Source organism: Parasteatoda tepidariorum, chromosome 5 (assembly GCF_043381705.1).
Source record: "Parasteatoda tepidariorum isolate YZ-2023 chromosome 5, CAS_Ptep_4.0, whole genome shotgun sequence".
Classification (NCBI taxonomy): Eukaryota; Metazoa; Arthropoda; class Arachnida; order Araneae; family Theridiidae; genus Parasteatoda; species Parasteatoda tepidariorum.
In genome coordinates, this window is record NC_092208.1 from 69,481,442 (window position 1) to 69,496,742 (window position 15,301).

The window sequence follows — 15,301 nt, forward strand, 5'->3', positions numbered from 1 at the left end:
TATAGAAACTGTTATATTTTTTTTAAAAAAACTTCTGAAACTTTTTGTTTTATTTTAAATAATTTTTATAATAAAAGTGCTGAAAAATGCGGGCAGATTAATTAAGAAAAAAATTTAAAGCAGATTCAAATGCATTATAGTTATTCCTGTTGTTTACTATTTTGTTTTTCTGCTGAATTATATTATACAGAAAAAAACAATATATCATTTTAGTATTCAAATGATTTATACCGGAAATGGACTTAAACAAGAAATGTTAAAAAAATGGTAGAGAAAGATTGAAGAAACACTATTTTAATAACCCACGATAATTTTATGTAGGCGTATTATGTAGGCTTTACATAGACTTACAAGGATGCCCTGTAACAGCCACCCCATAGACTGCTGAACTCAAATTGTCTTTTATTTTAACTTTTTATACTATTTCATGATGTATGGGATATGGGCCTTCTGCGCTGCCCTGGTGCCCAATTTTTTATAAATAAAGAAAGAAAAGACAAGGATGCCACAGGCGACTATAAATGTAAAAAAGTGGTAGAAACTCAATTTATTTTATTTATTTATTATCTCTTCAATTTTAACTACCGCTGTGACTTTCAAATTATTCATTTTCAAAGTGAAATCATTCTTTGCATTCACTTTCAATACTAAACTAAAAAAAAAAAATGCTGTAAAAAGTTGCAAATTTTAAACATTTTAATAAAATTTTGAATTTTATTAGTCACCACTTTTTGCATTTTTAGTTGTGCGAGTCAACCCTGGATTTGTTATATGTTCTTTATTTAAATTTTACCTGATGGTTTTCTCCGAACTTTTTCTTTCATAAACATGCTTTCTGCATCTTTTGGGTTCTGTCTAAAAGTGAAATCAGAATTGTGTATACATAGAAATATTTTTATTTTAAGGTAATATTTTACTAAAATGTATATTTTATACTTTAAACACAGGTAGAAGACCATTTTTCGGGGCTTTAAAGGCTCTGAATGACTATGAATAGTTGATAGTTTACGAAAATGTTTTAAGTCATTAATAACAGAGCACAAATAGCGCAATGATGTAAAAGTGCAAATACATTGTCTTTCTGTTTTCTACAGCTTTAGTTTACGAGGAAGCACTGGTGCTCAGTTTTTTAGTCAAATTTATAAATACTTATTTTTTAATATGTATTATAATAAGCAAATATACATTGTTTTTAAAAAATAAATACTAATAACAAAGCTATTAAGATGCAATATATTACTATATGGTATATTACAATTATGGTATATTATATATTACAATTAAGATGCAATACATTACTATAAGAAATACAGACTTTTTATAGAGATGCCTGACTCAATTCAGTAACAAAAAGTTGCTTCGGGGCAGATTTTTTAATTTGCTCAGTATTATATTTTATTAGTTCCTTAAAGAAAATTGAATATTAAATCCTACCTTTTCAGTAAAATTCCGTATCCTTTCTCACCATTTAAATCGATTTCCAATCTTTTCAGGTAAATGCTTTGAGACGATCTTTCGCTCGAAAGAACTGAACTGGAAATAAGTCCTTTAAGGTCATAAGAAAATGCATCTAAAATAAACAGTAATTTATATGAATAACTTTAAACTCTAGCTACGTGTAAACTCATTGTGGAAAAATGAAATATGGTGATCACTACTTTAAAGAAAAAAAGATGACGGAATTTGATTGGGAAATATTTAAATTATTTGTCAAGTAATTTCAGTTAATTAATTTCAGTTAAACAAGTTGACGTTTGACATGCAAGAAAAATGAAATACGATGTACGATACTTCTAAGGAAAAAGTAATGAAATTGGTTATGGAAGGATTCAAGTATTCTAATTTTCAGTTAAGCAAGGTAAGCGTTTGACTAGCCGGGATAGCCTGGTATGTAGGGCGTTGGGACAACTGTCTAAGAGGTCGTGAGATCGATACCTACAGGCCGAAGAATACCCGTTTAGTAAATGGTGCACGTTAAATCTGTTGGGTCACAAAGTCCTTCAATTTTTTTTATTGTATTACATATTGGGTGTAAACAGAAATGCAGAAACACTTCTATATTAACTGTATGTAAAGACTTTTTCTTGTAGCAACATATATTTCGGAAGATTTTACGCGGCAAAACTGTTGGCATAATTTGAAAGATCATGCTTTAGGCTTTTAGAAATTTGGTCCTTTTTAAGCATGCTAAGTTTGCATCGTCGTAGGAAGTTAAAAGTTTTTTTTCTATTTTCAGTACACGGTTCTCAGCAGATCACCGATGTCAAGCATGGCTGGCTGCTGTCAGTGTGCGGGTGGGTAACAACTTCGATCAGTTCGCGAAGGGTTCGAGGATGTGTGGTATTAGTCCAACTTAAACTATTATAATATGCGATGGCATGTTCCCATAACAAATTAATACCTCTGGGGCTATTAAATTGGAGATTAATCGTTTTCTGGTATAGGTCGAAATTATTATCTGTGGATGATTGAGGCATGTATGAATGGGAGCGTAAAACGGGCTGTCATGTATGCGTGACCACAGGCGTATTCTTGGACATATATGATGCCATTGAAAAGCATGAAACGCACCGTCTGCCTTAAATTCGCTTGGTTTCACCAAGCAGACCTGTTGGTATTGGTAAGTAACATTAGAAACAGCAACAATAACAGGCGTTTGAATATATATGTAAAAAATTAAAGACCATGCCTCAATACTTCAAGGAAATAAGGTAATGGAATTGGTTGTAGAAACATTTAAATTTAGTTTTCGTTAAATATTTTAATCAACTATAGTTAGCAGGGTGGACGTTTAAAACTCGATGCAGAAAAATGAATTACGGTGACCAATAATCAAAATAAATAAATAAATAAGAAAATTGAATTGGTTTTAGAAATATTTGAAATATTTAAGTATTCTATTTACTTTCAATTAAGCAAGGTAGGCGTTTGACACTCGACGAAGAAAAATAAAATATGGTGACAAATACTTCAAGAAAAAAGGGTACTGGAAGTGGTTTTAGAAAGATATAATTTTTTCTTTTACATATTCTAATTACTTTCAGTTAAGCAAGATAGACGTTTGACAGTAGATGACGAAAAATGAGACATGGTGACCAATACTTCAAGAAAAAAAGGTAATGGAAGTGGTTTTAGAAATAGTTAAATTTCTTTTTCTAAATTTTCTAATCTATTTCTGTAGCAAGGTAGACGTTTTGAGAGGTTAGCACTGTCAGTAGTGCTTAGCTTAGAAATAAAATTTCAATTAATATTTAAACGAGTATAATATTATTTGATGTCATATTTGAAAAATTAAGAATTAATTATTAAAATATAATTTTATTGTCACTTAAAGGCAGCTACAAAAAGTGTAAAATGTGGTGGTTAGGGTAACTTTTCATAAGGTGGTTACCGCAATTTTATTTTCATGATTTGCCGTCACACATAATCAAAAATTTAAAGAGGAAGGGAAAGCATTGTCTACCCTCATAAAATATATTTATAAAATTTTTATAATTCCATCTATTTTCGGAAATTGAAAGTGACAAACCCTTTTATTGGAACCAACCATTAAATCACAATATGATTGTCAGTTGATAATGTAATTGCAAATCTGTTTGATAAGTCTTTTACCCACCATGGAAAATCTTAAAAGTGGTAGTAATATAAATTTAAAAAAATTAACATTTTAAACATTTAACTTCTAATTTTGTTTAAAATTAATAATAGAGTGATTTGAAAACCAAATATAGATTTTCTAAGTATTATTATAATTGGATTGATACGAATATTCTTTTCTTTTCCAAGATAAATGATATTAATGAGATAACTGAGTTACTAATCTATATTTTTTTAAAGACGGGCATGTTTAAAAAATAGAACTTATGTGCGTTAAGGATATTTTGATTTATGAATATTTTTCCCTTCATGGGATATAGTTTCGCGTTTTAAGTCTAATTTGTTATAAGCATCGGAGGGGCATTCATAAAACATATCAACACTTCCTGTTGTCCCGGAAGATTTCTTATCTAAAGTGGTAGCGAAACTCATGTTAATTCATTAAACTTTTTGAATTATAATAATAATTATAAATGAGTTTGCCTACAATTACAACAACTATATAAAATCATAATTATCTTCATGACAGCGAATTTCTACCTGGTCAAAATATAAATATAATTGCGAATAAAATTGTTTTAACTATCAATTCTCGGAAAGAGTGAATGTTGATATGTGTAAACATCTCTCTCTCTCTACTTCACGAGATGTCTTGATTTTGGTTCGTTCATTTAAATCCAATAACTCTTAATGATGACAATGGATTTTGATGATATAAATATTTAATTTAAAATTCTGAATTATATAAACACAATTACATATCAACAAGTATAGATATTATATCTGTTACGGGCAATGTAATTATTTAGGTCAGTATTCATAATGCTTAGTTATTATGAATAATGACCATTAAAATTGGGCAATTTGATAAATTTGAATAATTTTACGATAATTTCTCACATTGCCCGGTCATTATAAATACCGCTATTATTTCTTTGGGCACTTTGATTAATTGACAGCAATGGGACAACCACGTGCGTGTGGTGTGATTCTGGCTGGCCAATGTTCACCGGTGAATGTTGACAATCAAATTAGTCGCTTTGGTGAATGTCCGAAATATTTNATATAAATAGTACTTGAATACAGCTAAAGAATTTAATGAAATTAGTACCTGAATACAACAATAAAATTTAATATAAATAGTACTTGAATACAGCTAAAGAATTTAATGAAATTAGTACCTGAATACAACAATAAAATTTAATATAAATAGTACTTGAATACAGCTAAAGAATTTAATGAAATTAGTACCTGAATACAACAATAAAATTTAATATAAATAGTACTTGAATACAGCTAAAGAATTTAATGAAATTAGTACCTGAATACAACAATAAAATTTAATATAAATAGTACTTGAATACAGCTAAAGAATTTAATGAAATTAGTACCTGAATACAACAATAAAATTTAATATAAATAGTACTTGAATACAGCTAAAGAATTTAATGAAATTAGTACCTGAATACAACAATAAAATTTAATATAAATAGTACTTGAATACAGCTAAAGAATTTAATGAAATTAGTACCTGAATACAACAATAAAATTTAATATAAATAGTACTTGAATACAGCTAAAGAATTTAATGAAATTAGTACCTGAATACAACAATAAAATTTAATATAAATAGTACTTGAATACAGCTAAAGAATTTAATGAAATTAGTACCTGAATACAACAATAAAATTTAATATAAATAGTACTTGAATACAGCTAAAGAATTTAATGAAATTAGTACCTGAATACAACAATAAAATTTAATATAAATAGTACTTGAATACAGCTAAAGAATTTAATGAAATTAGTACCTGAATACAACAATAAAATTTAATATAAATAGTACTTGAATACAGCTAAAGAATTTAATGAAATTAGTACCTGAATACAACAATAAAATTTAATATAAATAGTACTTGAATACAGCTAAAGAATTTAATGAAATTAGTACCTGAATACAACAATAAAATTTAATATAAATAGTACTTGAATACAGCTAAAGAATTTAATGAAATTAGTACCTGAATACAACAATAAAATTTAATATAAATAGTACTTGAATACAGCTAAAGAATTTAATGAAATTAGTACCTGAATACAACAATAAAATTTAATATAAATAGTACTTGAATACAGCTAAAGAATTTAATGAAATTAGTACCTGAATACAACAATAAAATTTAATATAAATAGTACTTGAATACAGCTAAAGAATTTAATGAAATTAGTACCTGAATACAACAATAAAATTTAATATAAATAGTACTTGAATACAGCTAAAGAATTTAATGAAATTAGTACCTGAATACAACAATAAAATTTAATATAAATAGTACTTGAATACAGCTAAAGAATTTAATGAAATTAGTACCTGAATACAACAATAAAATTTAATATAAATAGTACTTGAATACAGCTAAAGAATTTAATGAAATTAGTACCTGAATACAACAATAAAATTTAATATAAATAGTACTTGAATACAGCTAAAGAATTTAATGAAATTAGTACCTGAATACAACAATAAAATTTAATATAAATAGTACTTGAATACAGCTAAAGAATTTAATGAAATTAGTACCTGAATACAACAATAAAATTTAATATAAATAGTACTTGAATACAGCTAAAGAATTTAATGAAATTAGTACCTGAATACAACAATAAAATTTAATATAAATAGTACTTGAATACAGCTAAAGAATTTAATGAAATTAGTACCTGAATACAACAATAAAATTTAATATAAATAGTACTTGAATACAGCTAAAGAATTTAATGAAATTAGTACCTGAATACAACAATAAAATTTAATATAAATAGTACTTGAATACAGCTAAAGAATTTAATGAAATTAGTACCTGAATACAACAATAAAATTTAATATAAATAGTACTTGAATACAGCTAAAGAATTTAATGAAATTAGTACCTGAATACAACAATAAAATTTAATATAAATAGTACTTGAATACAGCTAAAGAATTTAATGAAATTAGTACCTGAATACAACAATAAAATTTAATATAAATAGTACTTGAATACAGCTAAAGAATTTAATGAAATTAGTACCTGAATACAACAATAAAATTTAATATAAATAGTACTTGAATACAGCTAAAGAATTTAATGAAATTAGTACCTGAATACAACAATAAAATTTAATATAAATAGTACTTGAATACAGCTAAAGAATTTAATGAAATTAGTACCTGAATACAACAATAAAATTTAATATAAATAGTACTTGAATACAGCTAAAGAATTTAATGAAATTAGTACCTGAATACAACAATAAAATTTAATATAAATAGTACTTGAATACAGCTAAAGAATTTAATGAAATTAGTACCTGAATACAACAATAAAATTTAATATAAATAGTACTTGAATACAGCTAAAGAATTTAATGAAATTAGTACCTGAATACAACAATAAAATTTAATATAAATAGTACTTGAATACAGCTAAAGAATTTAATGAAATTAGTACCTGAATACAACAATAAAATTTAATATAAATAGTACTTGAATACAGCTAAAGAATTTAATGAAATTAGTACCTGAATACAACAATAAAATTTAATATAAATAGTACTTGAATACAGCTAAAGAATTTAATGAAATTAGTACCTGAATACAACAATAAAATTTAATATAAATAGTACTTGAATACAGCTAAAGAATTTAATGAAATTAGTACCTGAATACAACAATAAAATTTAATATAAATAGTACTTGAATACAGCTAAAGAATTTAATGAAATTAGTACCTGAATACAACAATAAAATTTAATATAAATAGTACTTGAATACAGCTAAAGAATTTAATGAAATTAGTACCTGAATACAACAATAAAATTTAATATAAATAGTACTTGAATACAGCTAAAGAATTTAATGAAATTAGTACCTGAATACAACAATAAAATTTAATATAAATAGTACTTGAATACAGCTAAAGAATTTAATGAAATTAGTACCTGAATACAACAATAAAATTTAATATAAATAGTACTTGAATACAGCAAAAGAATTTAATATAAATAGTATTTGGATACAGCAAAAGAATTTAATTGTACTTGAATACAACAAAAGAATTTATAATACTTAGTACTTAAATGCAACAAAGGAATTTAATATAATTAATACTTGGATACAACAAAAGAATTTAGTATAATTAGTACTTAAAAAACAGTGGGGAAAAACGTGATGCATATATACATTTGAAATGCGATACGCTTTTTATACAAACATAGATAGATATTTTTTTTTCTTCAAAAAAATATGTATATTTGTATATATATTATCTTACCAGTGTGATAATTAGCTTGTACGCTGCCTATATCATATGATTCTGACTGAGAAATTGCAACCGCAGCCTTTTGAATACTTTTCAAATCAGCATCAGATTGGACAACAAACCCGAACGAAAAACTGTAAATAGAAATGGTGGTTAAAGAATATATTTACTGCACGGGAAAATTGCTATTTTACTAAAAAAAATTCCTAAGTTTATTTAAATATTGTAAGATAGTCTCAGAAAATGTCAGTTTTTTTCAATAAATTTTTACATTTAAGATGGAATTCTTATTCACGTCCCTAGAAAAGCAAAACAGAAACCAATTGATCTGGACATTAAAAAACGCAAATGGGAATGGATTGTTAATGTTCTACGTATACCTGAAAAAATTTAGAATAAAACAAGTTTTTTATTGAAACCTTCAATGCAATAGAACAAAGAGGAAGATCTAGAAAATACTTGGCGCAGGACGATTGTAAACAATTTGAAAACAATAGGAAAGACAAGGAGAGAGGCAAAATATATGGCCACAAATAGAGTGAGATGGAAAGCTACGACAGAAGCCCTGCTTTCCATTTCGGAATGAAAAGGAATATGTCTGCATATGTCTTATTCGCGTACACATGTAAGAAAAATTGATGGCTTGCAAGTCTGCAAAATAATGCGTTAAAACTTTAAAACCGTTCTAATGCAGCTTTGATGTGACATGGAACACTCTTTTTAAGTGGTAGTAAAATTGAGAAAAATATATTGTTGTTGTTTCTGTTGCCTACTTGCCAATGACAACAAGCTTGTTTAGGAAACCAAGCGAATTTAAAGCAGAGGGTGCGTTTAATGGTTATTAGTGGCGCCATCTATGGCCAAGAATACGATTTCAGCCACACGCATGTCACAGCCCATTTTACAGGGCGAATCCATTTATACATCCATTCAATCATCCACAAATCGTAATTTTGATCTGAACCAGAGAACGATCAATCTCCTAATCAGTATCCCCAGAGGTAATGATTTGTTGTGGGAACTTTGGGGACTTTGTGACTCCGACAGATTTAGAGTACACCAGTCACCATTTAATACACGGAGTATCTTCGGCCGGTGGGATTCGAACTCCCATCTGGCGAGCACAAGTTCAACGTCCTATCAACCAGGCCATCCCGGCCCCTTACGAAAAATATAAGTGTGTTAAGTTATTCGTATATTTACCGATAAGTTGCATATTGAAAGGAAATAAGGAAATATATATTTGAACTAAAAAGCAGCGGAATAATTTCGTAATGCTCAAGTGATAGTTTTAATCTTTTGTAGCTACTTGACTTATTGTAGCTAGAACTTCTTTTTTCTTAAAGGTCGCAACAATGTAACGGATGCTAAATTTAAATTTTTAACGTATGTCAAAATGACAACAATTTTCTTATTTAAATTGCTTTCGTGAATAAATTTCAAAAGCATCGGTAGAGAGGTAGTCAATAATATTTTAAATTAGTTTCCGTATAGTTTGCATATTGTTAGTTTCCGAACACTGTCTTCCGTATCGTTCATGTAGTCTGCATTAGGCTGAAAACTGAGTATAAGAAATAAATACAAGGGTTGGCATTTTATGACTCTGGTTTTCTAAGAATTATTTAATTGAATATAAGAAGACAAATAATATAAATAGAGAGAAAGGGGACTGCCAACTACTACGCTTCTTGAAAAATATTTTATAGAGCGGAAGAAAATTAAAAACTAAATCTTTCAATTATTTTTTGATAATTTTGCCTATAAATTAAAAGCCTCACCACGAAAAAGGTGGAACAAGTATAATAATGGTGTAAAAAATAACTTTAAAACAAATTTAGAAATTTATTTAACTTTTATGAAATTTAGATAATCAAATTTTGAAAACAGTGAATCATACATTAAAGCATAAACTTAGCTGCTTCTAGTAGAAATTTTCCCGAAAAGCGTGGAAAGTTGGCAGCTCAGTAAGTAATTTTAATGTATGCTTACTCTTTTGCTGTTGATGATGTAATATTTCCAAGATGCAAGTAAGTACCAGACTGAAATAAATATTAAAAAAAAAAAACAATTAAAAAGATGTTGGCTTTTTCATTTAACCCAAAACATATATACTCACTACCAACTTTTGTCAGTTTTGAGATGTTATCTTAACACGTCTAAGTATGCAAATGTTAAATTTTTAAACTTATTCAAATTTCAATTAAAATTTCATAGCATTTCACTTAATTTACTTATTTATTGGTACAACATACATTTGCAGGCTTGTGCGCTCGATTAAGACTTATAAAACTTTGTAAAGTAGAAGGACAGATAGCACAACACAGAGAAGGATATTACGAACATACAACTAGACAGCGGGATTTGAACCCGCTATCTCCACTCTACACACAGCGTTTGACGGGCGATCCCATTTCCCATGAACAAAACTGCTATATTTGACATAAATATAAGAAATTTAGAAATAAGCGAGTTTTTTAATTCGTAGTATTATGAGTCTAATTATTAGCAAGCAAATTATAATCGAAATATTAGTTCTGACAATAATGAGCCCAATTATTATCAGAGATCTCAATGTTCTACCAAAACATTCAAGTGGTAGTAAAATACTCATCAAAGCAAATAAAAATTTACCTGATTTTGCAATCACATCAGTTTAAATGCTTTTTATCCAGCGAATGTCAGATTGCTATATGTCATGTATCATACGTATCATATTGCTATATATCATGTATATTTATCAAGGTGCTTCAGAATGCTTACGGCCCTTTTCCCAATTTCTATATCAGGGTAACCACAATCTGAAATAACCCATGGAGTTTGCGAACATTTTAATGGGATTTAGTAAATTTTTTTAAAGAAATCACTTAAAAGTATTTTAGGAGAAAAGGGTTAAATTTAGATCAATGATTGAAAAAATGATTACTACCTTTTTGGTGTATCCCAAAATATGATAAAAATCAAACTCCTCCTGTGAAAATAGTTTTCCTAAAAACAAAAAATATATATTAAAAAAGAGACAATTTTTAAATATCTGAATTTTATGAAGAGGTTAATAGCATGCACATTACTACTAATAGCATGCACATAATACTAATTACTAAATGATTGGTAAAGTAAGAATCAACAATTTTTAAGACGATGTTTCTATAAATCTTAGAAATATATCGATCAGAAAAGTAATGAGATAAATAATTTCCCCGTCAATATTACTACTAATTTATTTTTACCACCTCCTGGGAACCCTATTATAGTTGTTTCTAGAAAAACTATTTTCCGAAACTACGGAGAGTCCGCAGTAGTTTGAGTTAAAAGTATTTAGTTTTCCCTCAGTACCATCCATACGTGTACTCTTTTCAACTCCTCTGTAAACATCGCTGCTGCAGCTTCTCCACAGAAATTTCATTAATTTCTTTTTGAATTGAGTTTACTTCTGAGGATATGTACACTTGTGTTTTCATGTAGCTTCTGCCGAATCTGTGGTCTTAAAGTTTCGTACTCAAATCTTGATGGCATAAAGTTAGTACGATAAATCTTGAACTTTCTATAAGGAAAACACGCTGAGCGATTACTTAACTTTTGACATTTTCAAAAACCGACTTTTCAGATGAAATATGAAGAAACATGAAAATGATTTAAACTTTTTAGAAGATAGCGGTAGCACACCTCAAAAGAATCTAAACAAGTGCTGTTGCCAAATCGCATGCTAAGTTGTAGCACTATTTACAACCACATATGAACACTTTTAAATAATCCCTATTGTGTGTAGTGTCCATCAATAATCCAATAAAAAAATCTTTTGCAAGTTTGTAGCAATTTGTTTGATGTATTTAGTCATCAATTTATTTAGAATAAAATACAACTTACCTAAATATCTCATTCGATGACCAAACAAATAAATTTCTTTGTCTTCACATTCATTTTCTACTGTTATTGTTCCGTGTATTACTCCTGACTGCCCATAGAAATCCAAAGTTTTTTGGAGACTGGAAAAGTTTTAGTTATTTTAATGCATATGCAAGTTAAAAGCACAATTTATCGTAGAAATAAACCATTTATATCGGGAGTGGCTAATATTTTTGAAAAGAATGCTGCAATATAAGGAAAAAAAAGCAAAAATGGCATCTATAAAAAATCTGTGAAAATAAAAAAAACAACTTTACAAAAAATATATATAAAAAGTAAAAAGTTTACTTAGAGACTGATTATGTGATTTTTACTCAAACAGACTACTATACCATACTCCATAGCTCACTATAATGGTGTATACCTTCATTTTTTCATAAGTATATCACATATGTTTTAAGCACTAGTGTCCAACCACTTTTTCATTAAGGCATATTTCTACATTCTTAGCTGAGAATAGGTTCATAAATTAATAAGAGTTTTAATTAGCCCAACAATATGAAAAATAATTAAATATTTAAAAAGTCAGGTAGAAATTTAATTCGCGCTATCTTTTGCAATATATATCATGGAATTATTCAAAAAAAGGTTATAGTTTCGCAGTCTTCTTGGAGTTTTAGACTTGGTGACATATTTTGTTCAATAAGGAGAACAATCGTTCTTGAAAAAGAAACAACTATATGATGTTGGATGAGCATTAGATTTGATTGGACTTCTGAAAATTGAGATTTCATGCTGACCTGCTCTTAACGAATGAAATGCGAAATAAAGAATTTTGCCTTTTGTTTCGCTGTAGAAGAAAATCGTCTGCAAGAAACAACATTTATTGCTCTTTCATCAGTTTCCTTAAATGCAGACAGTTTAAATTGGCTTGCAAAGAACAACTATCCCGATGCGACAATATATTCCGACTAGCTCTCCTCGTTGCAAGCTTTAAATCATCCAAAACCTGTTTCCTTATTGGTTGAAAAGACCAAAGAACTATGGCAAAACAATATCCATCTTGGATGGGTAAAGGCTCACATTGGAATTGATGGCAACGAGGAGGCGGATCGAGTTGCAAAGGATGCCATCAGTCTCAGTAGCATTACTATAGAGTCCCCAAGCACCATCGCCCAGGTTAAAACAATGGTCAAGGATTATACTAATAAAAGATGGAAACAAGATTGGCGAGATTCTGAAAAAGGTAGACAAGTATATAAATTCATAAAAGACCCAAGACTTAATAGACTGCAGACGAGCTTTTATTTGAATCAATTTTTAACGGAATATGGGGTGTTCGGTGTTCATCAAAATAGATTATTCAACAAATCACCAGAATGAAACAATTGTAGTGAATACCAAATTTGACCACTTAATTTTACATTGTCCACGATTCCGAACACCCTGTGGAAATCATTTTCATAAATTAGATCAAGTTCAATGCTTCTCAAACTCGACCTTCAGGGGTATTATAAAATCCATCATCAAACAAACATTGGAGGATATTTTGGATGAGGTCTCACAATAATTCAGAATCCGCGTCCACTAAATTGGGTGTCTCAACCCTTTCACGTTCTTACATGCTTTTAACTTTTATTATTTATCCTCTTAAACATTTATCCAATGTTTTGGCTCATGAATCAGCTGTTGGTTGGCTGTTCTTGAGCTTTTAATGTGACTCTTTTCATTTTTAATCTTGCTCCTTCTTAAACTTTTACCTTTAAACTTTTAACGGTTTTATATGTTTTAGTTTTTAGTCATTTTAATCAGGTCATGGGTCATGATTTTAATCATGCTTTGGGTCATGCATGAGTCTTTTGTTCATTTTTTGATCAATCATATGTTTTGTATTTTAGAAACATCATAGTTGTCACCAGATATCAGGATGATCTCGTACAGGTAGGTTTTAATTAATGAGCCACGGATCATTTTAAATATAAGGGTATTTTGACCTAAATACCTTAGACCTTAAACATTAATTTTTCTATTAAGGCTCAATTTTAGTGGCAGATGTCATTGTCGTTTATACCATTTATATTTTTACCTGTTATATTGTCTCTATGTTCGTCGGGCTCTTGCCCTTGACATCTGTGATTTTAAAGTTTCATAAATAAATGCCACGGTGTGGGGCTTCGGCGGGTTCCCCCACTGGCACGCATAGAGCCTGCGCCCCCTCTCCTGAGCGGGCCTGACGCAGCGACGGGTCAGATTTTTTCGTCTACTCTAAAAAATAGGGTGGGGCGTTTCAAATTACACTTAATGCAGACAGAGGGACGTAAATTTGATGCGATTTTTTTAAAACAATTTTATTAATTCTTATTACTTGTTAATAGACGATTGTTGTTCAAAAGTTGATATGCGTTAGCGCTAAGAGCTTGGGATCCATTTAGCGTGCATTTAGATGCAAACAGGCTCTTCCCCTCCATAGGGATAATGGGTTTTTCTTAACTTGCAACAGAGTATAACCTCATTCTTTTGAATGGTCAGTAAAATCAACTCTGCTTGAATACGGGTTACTAAAAGTAGCTTTAAGCTGTGTTCGTGTATTTGCGACTTAAAATATTACAAAGTTGTTTTTGTTTAAGATCTAAATTAACAGAATGTAAAGATATTATTACAAATGTAGGTTATTCTACGTATTAACACTTCAAAACTTTGAGACACCTTTCTAAAAGTAGTTTAGAATTCTTCTCCTATATAAACTCGCTTTCAAATGGTTAAATTTGAAAAAATGTAGTGGTTTTATTAAATTTTGTCGACAGTTTGATAAAATACGGTATTAGATTATGTAATGGAAAGAAAGAGAAAATTCGAATTCAAAGTTCTGAACCAAGAACTCATTTTTACATTTACTTACAATAACTTTTTTGTACTTTCGTTACTTTAGATCTAATGATAAAATGAAACAGATTTTTTTAAACATTGTTTAAAGTCATAATTTTTTACAGTCAAAGCAATAGTTCGTACCTCTCAATTCGCGGGCAAAACCCTTCCCAAGAAGCGTTGACCAGACCGTCAGTTAAGCATTTTGTACTTACATCTGAAGCAAAATCATAAACATCAGATGATGCCCTCCACCTAAAAAAATAAGAACGAAACATTTTTACACAATTAAAAGAAAGGAAACCATATTTATGTTCTGAGCATGGTAAAACTTTTCATAACATACATAACACCAACATCACAATTAACATAGAAAAACGATCGTTTTGGTGCTGTTGCTTGGCACTTTTGATGATTTTGTTTTCTTGATGCTGTTTTTGTTACATGAGATATTTCTGCAGATCTAGGATATTTCGTGTTGCTGATTTCAAATCTGAAATCGGTATCTTTCAGAAAGCTACACATTTTAGGGAGTTTAACTACAGGAGTTTTTAAAATTCATTCGAGTGATTGTTACGTGTATTCACTTTTTTGCAAAGTAGAGAAAGATAGGAAGGGGATAAGACATTTCAGTTTATGATGTGATATCTTAAGGTCATATGGTTTTGTCCATAAGATATATATATAAATTGGGT

At 29.0% G+C, this 15,301-nt stretch overlaps 1 protein-coding gene across 5 annotated transcripts in view; it reads right to left on the reverse strand.

Annotated features, from left to right (window-relative positions):
• The window catches only part of LOC107451618 (rifampicin phosphotransferase), a 126,479-nt gene that overhangs the window by 56,063 nt on the left and 55,115 nt on the right, over positions 1-15,301 (reverse strand). The window contains exons 5-11 of one of the 5 annotated variants that reach the window (XM_071180576.1): positions 14,751-14,861; positions 11,763-11,881; positions 10,825-10,883; positions 9,888-9,937; positions 7,911-8,032; positions 1,435-1,570; positions 794-855 (exon numbers count right to left, since the gene is read on the reverse strand). The exons of the other annotated variants lie outside the window; for them this stretch is intronic. Of the exons in view, the coding sequence (XP_071036677.1) occupies positions 794-855; positions 1,435-1,570; positions 7,911-8,032; positions 9,888-9,937; positions 10,825-10,883; positions 11,763-11,881; positions 14,751-14,861 (659 nt within the window). The remainder of the gene's footprint in view (positions 1-793; positions 856-1,434; positions 1,571-7,910; positions 8,033-9,887; positions 9,938-10,824; positions 10,884-11,762; positions 11,882-14,750; positions 14,862-15,301) is intronic. 5 annotated transcript variants of the gene reach the window in all.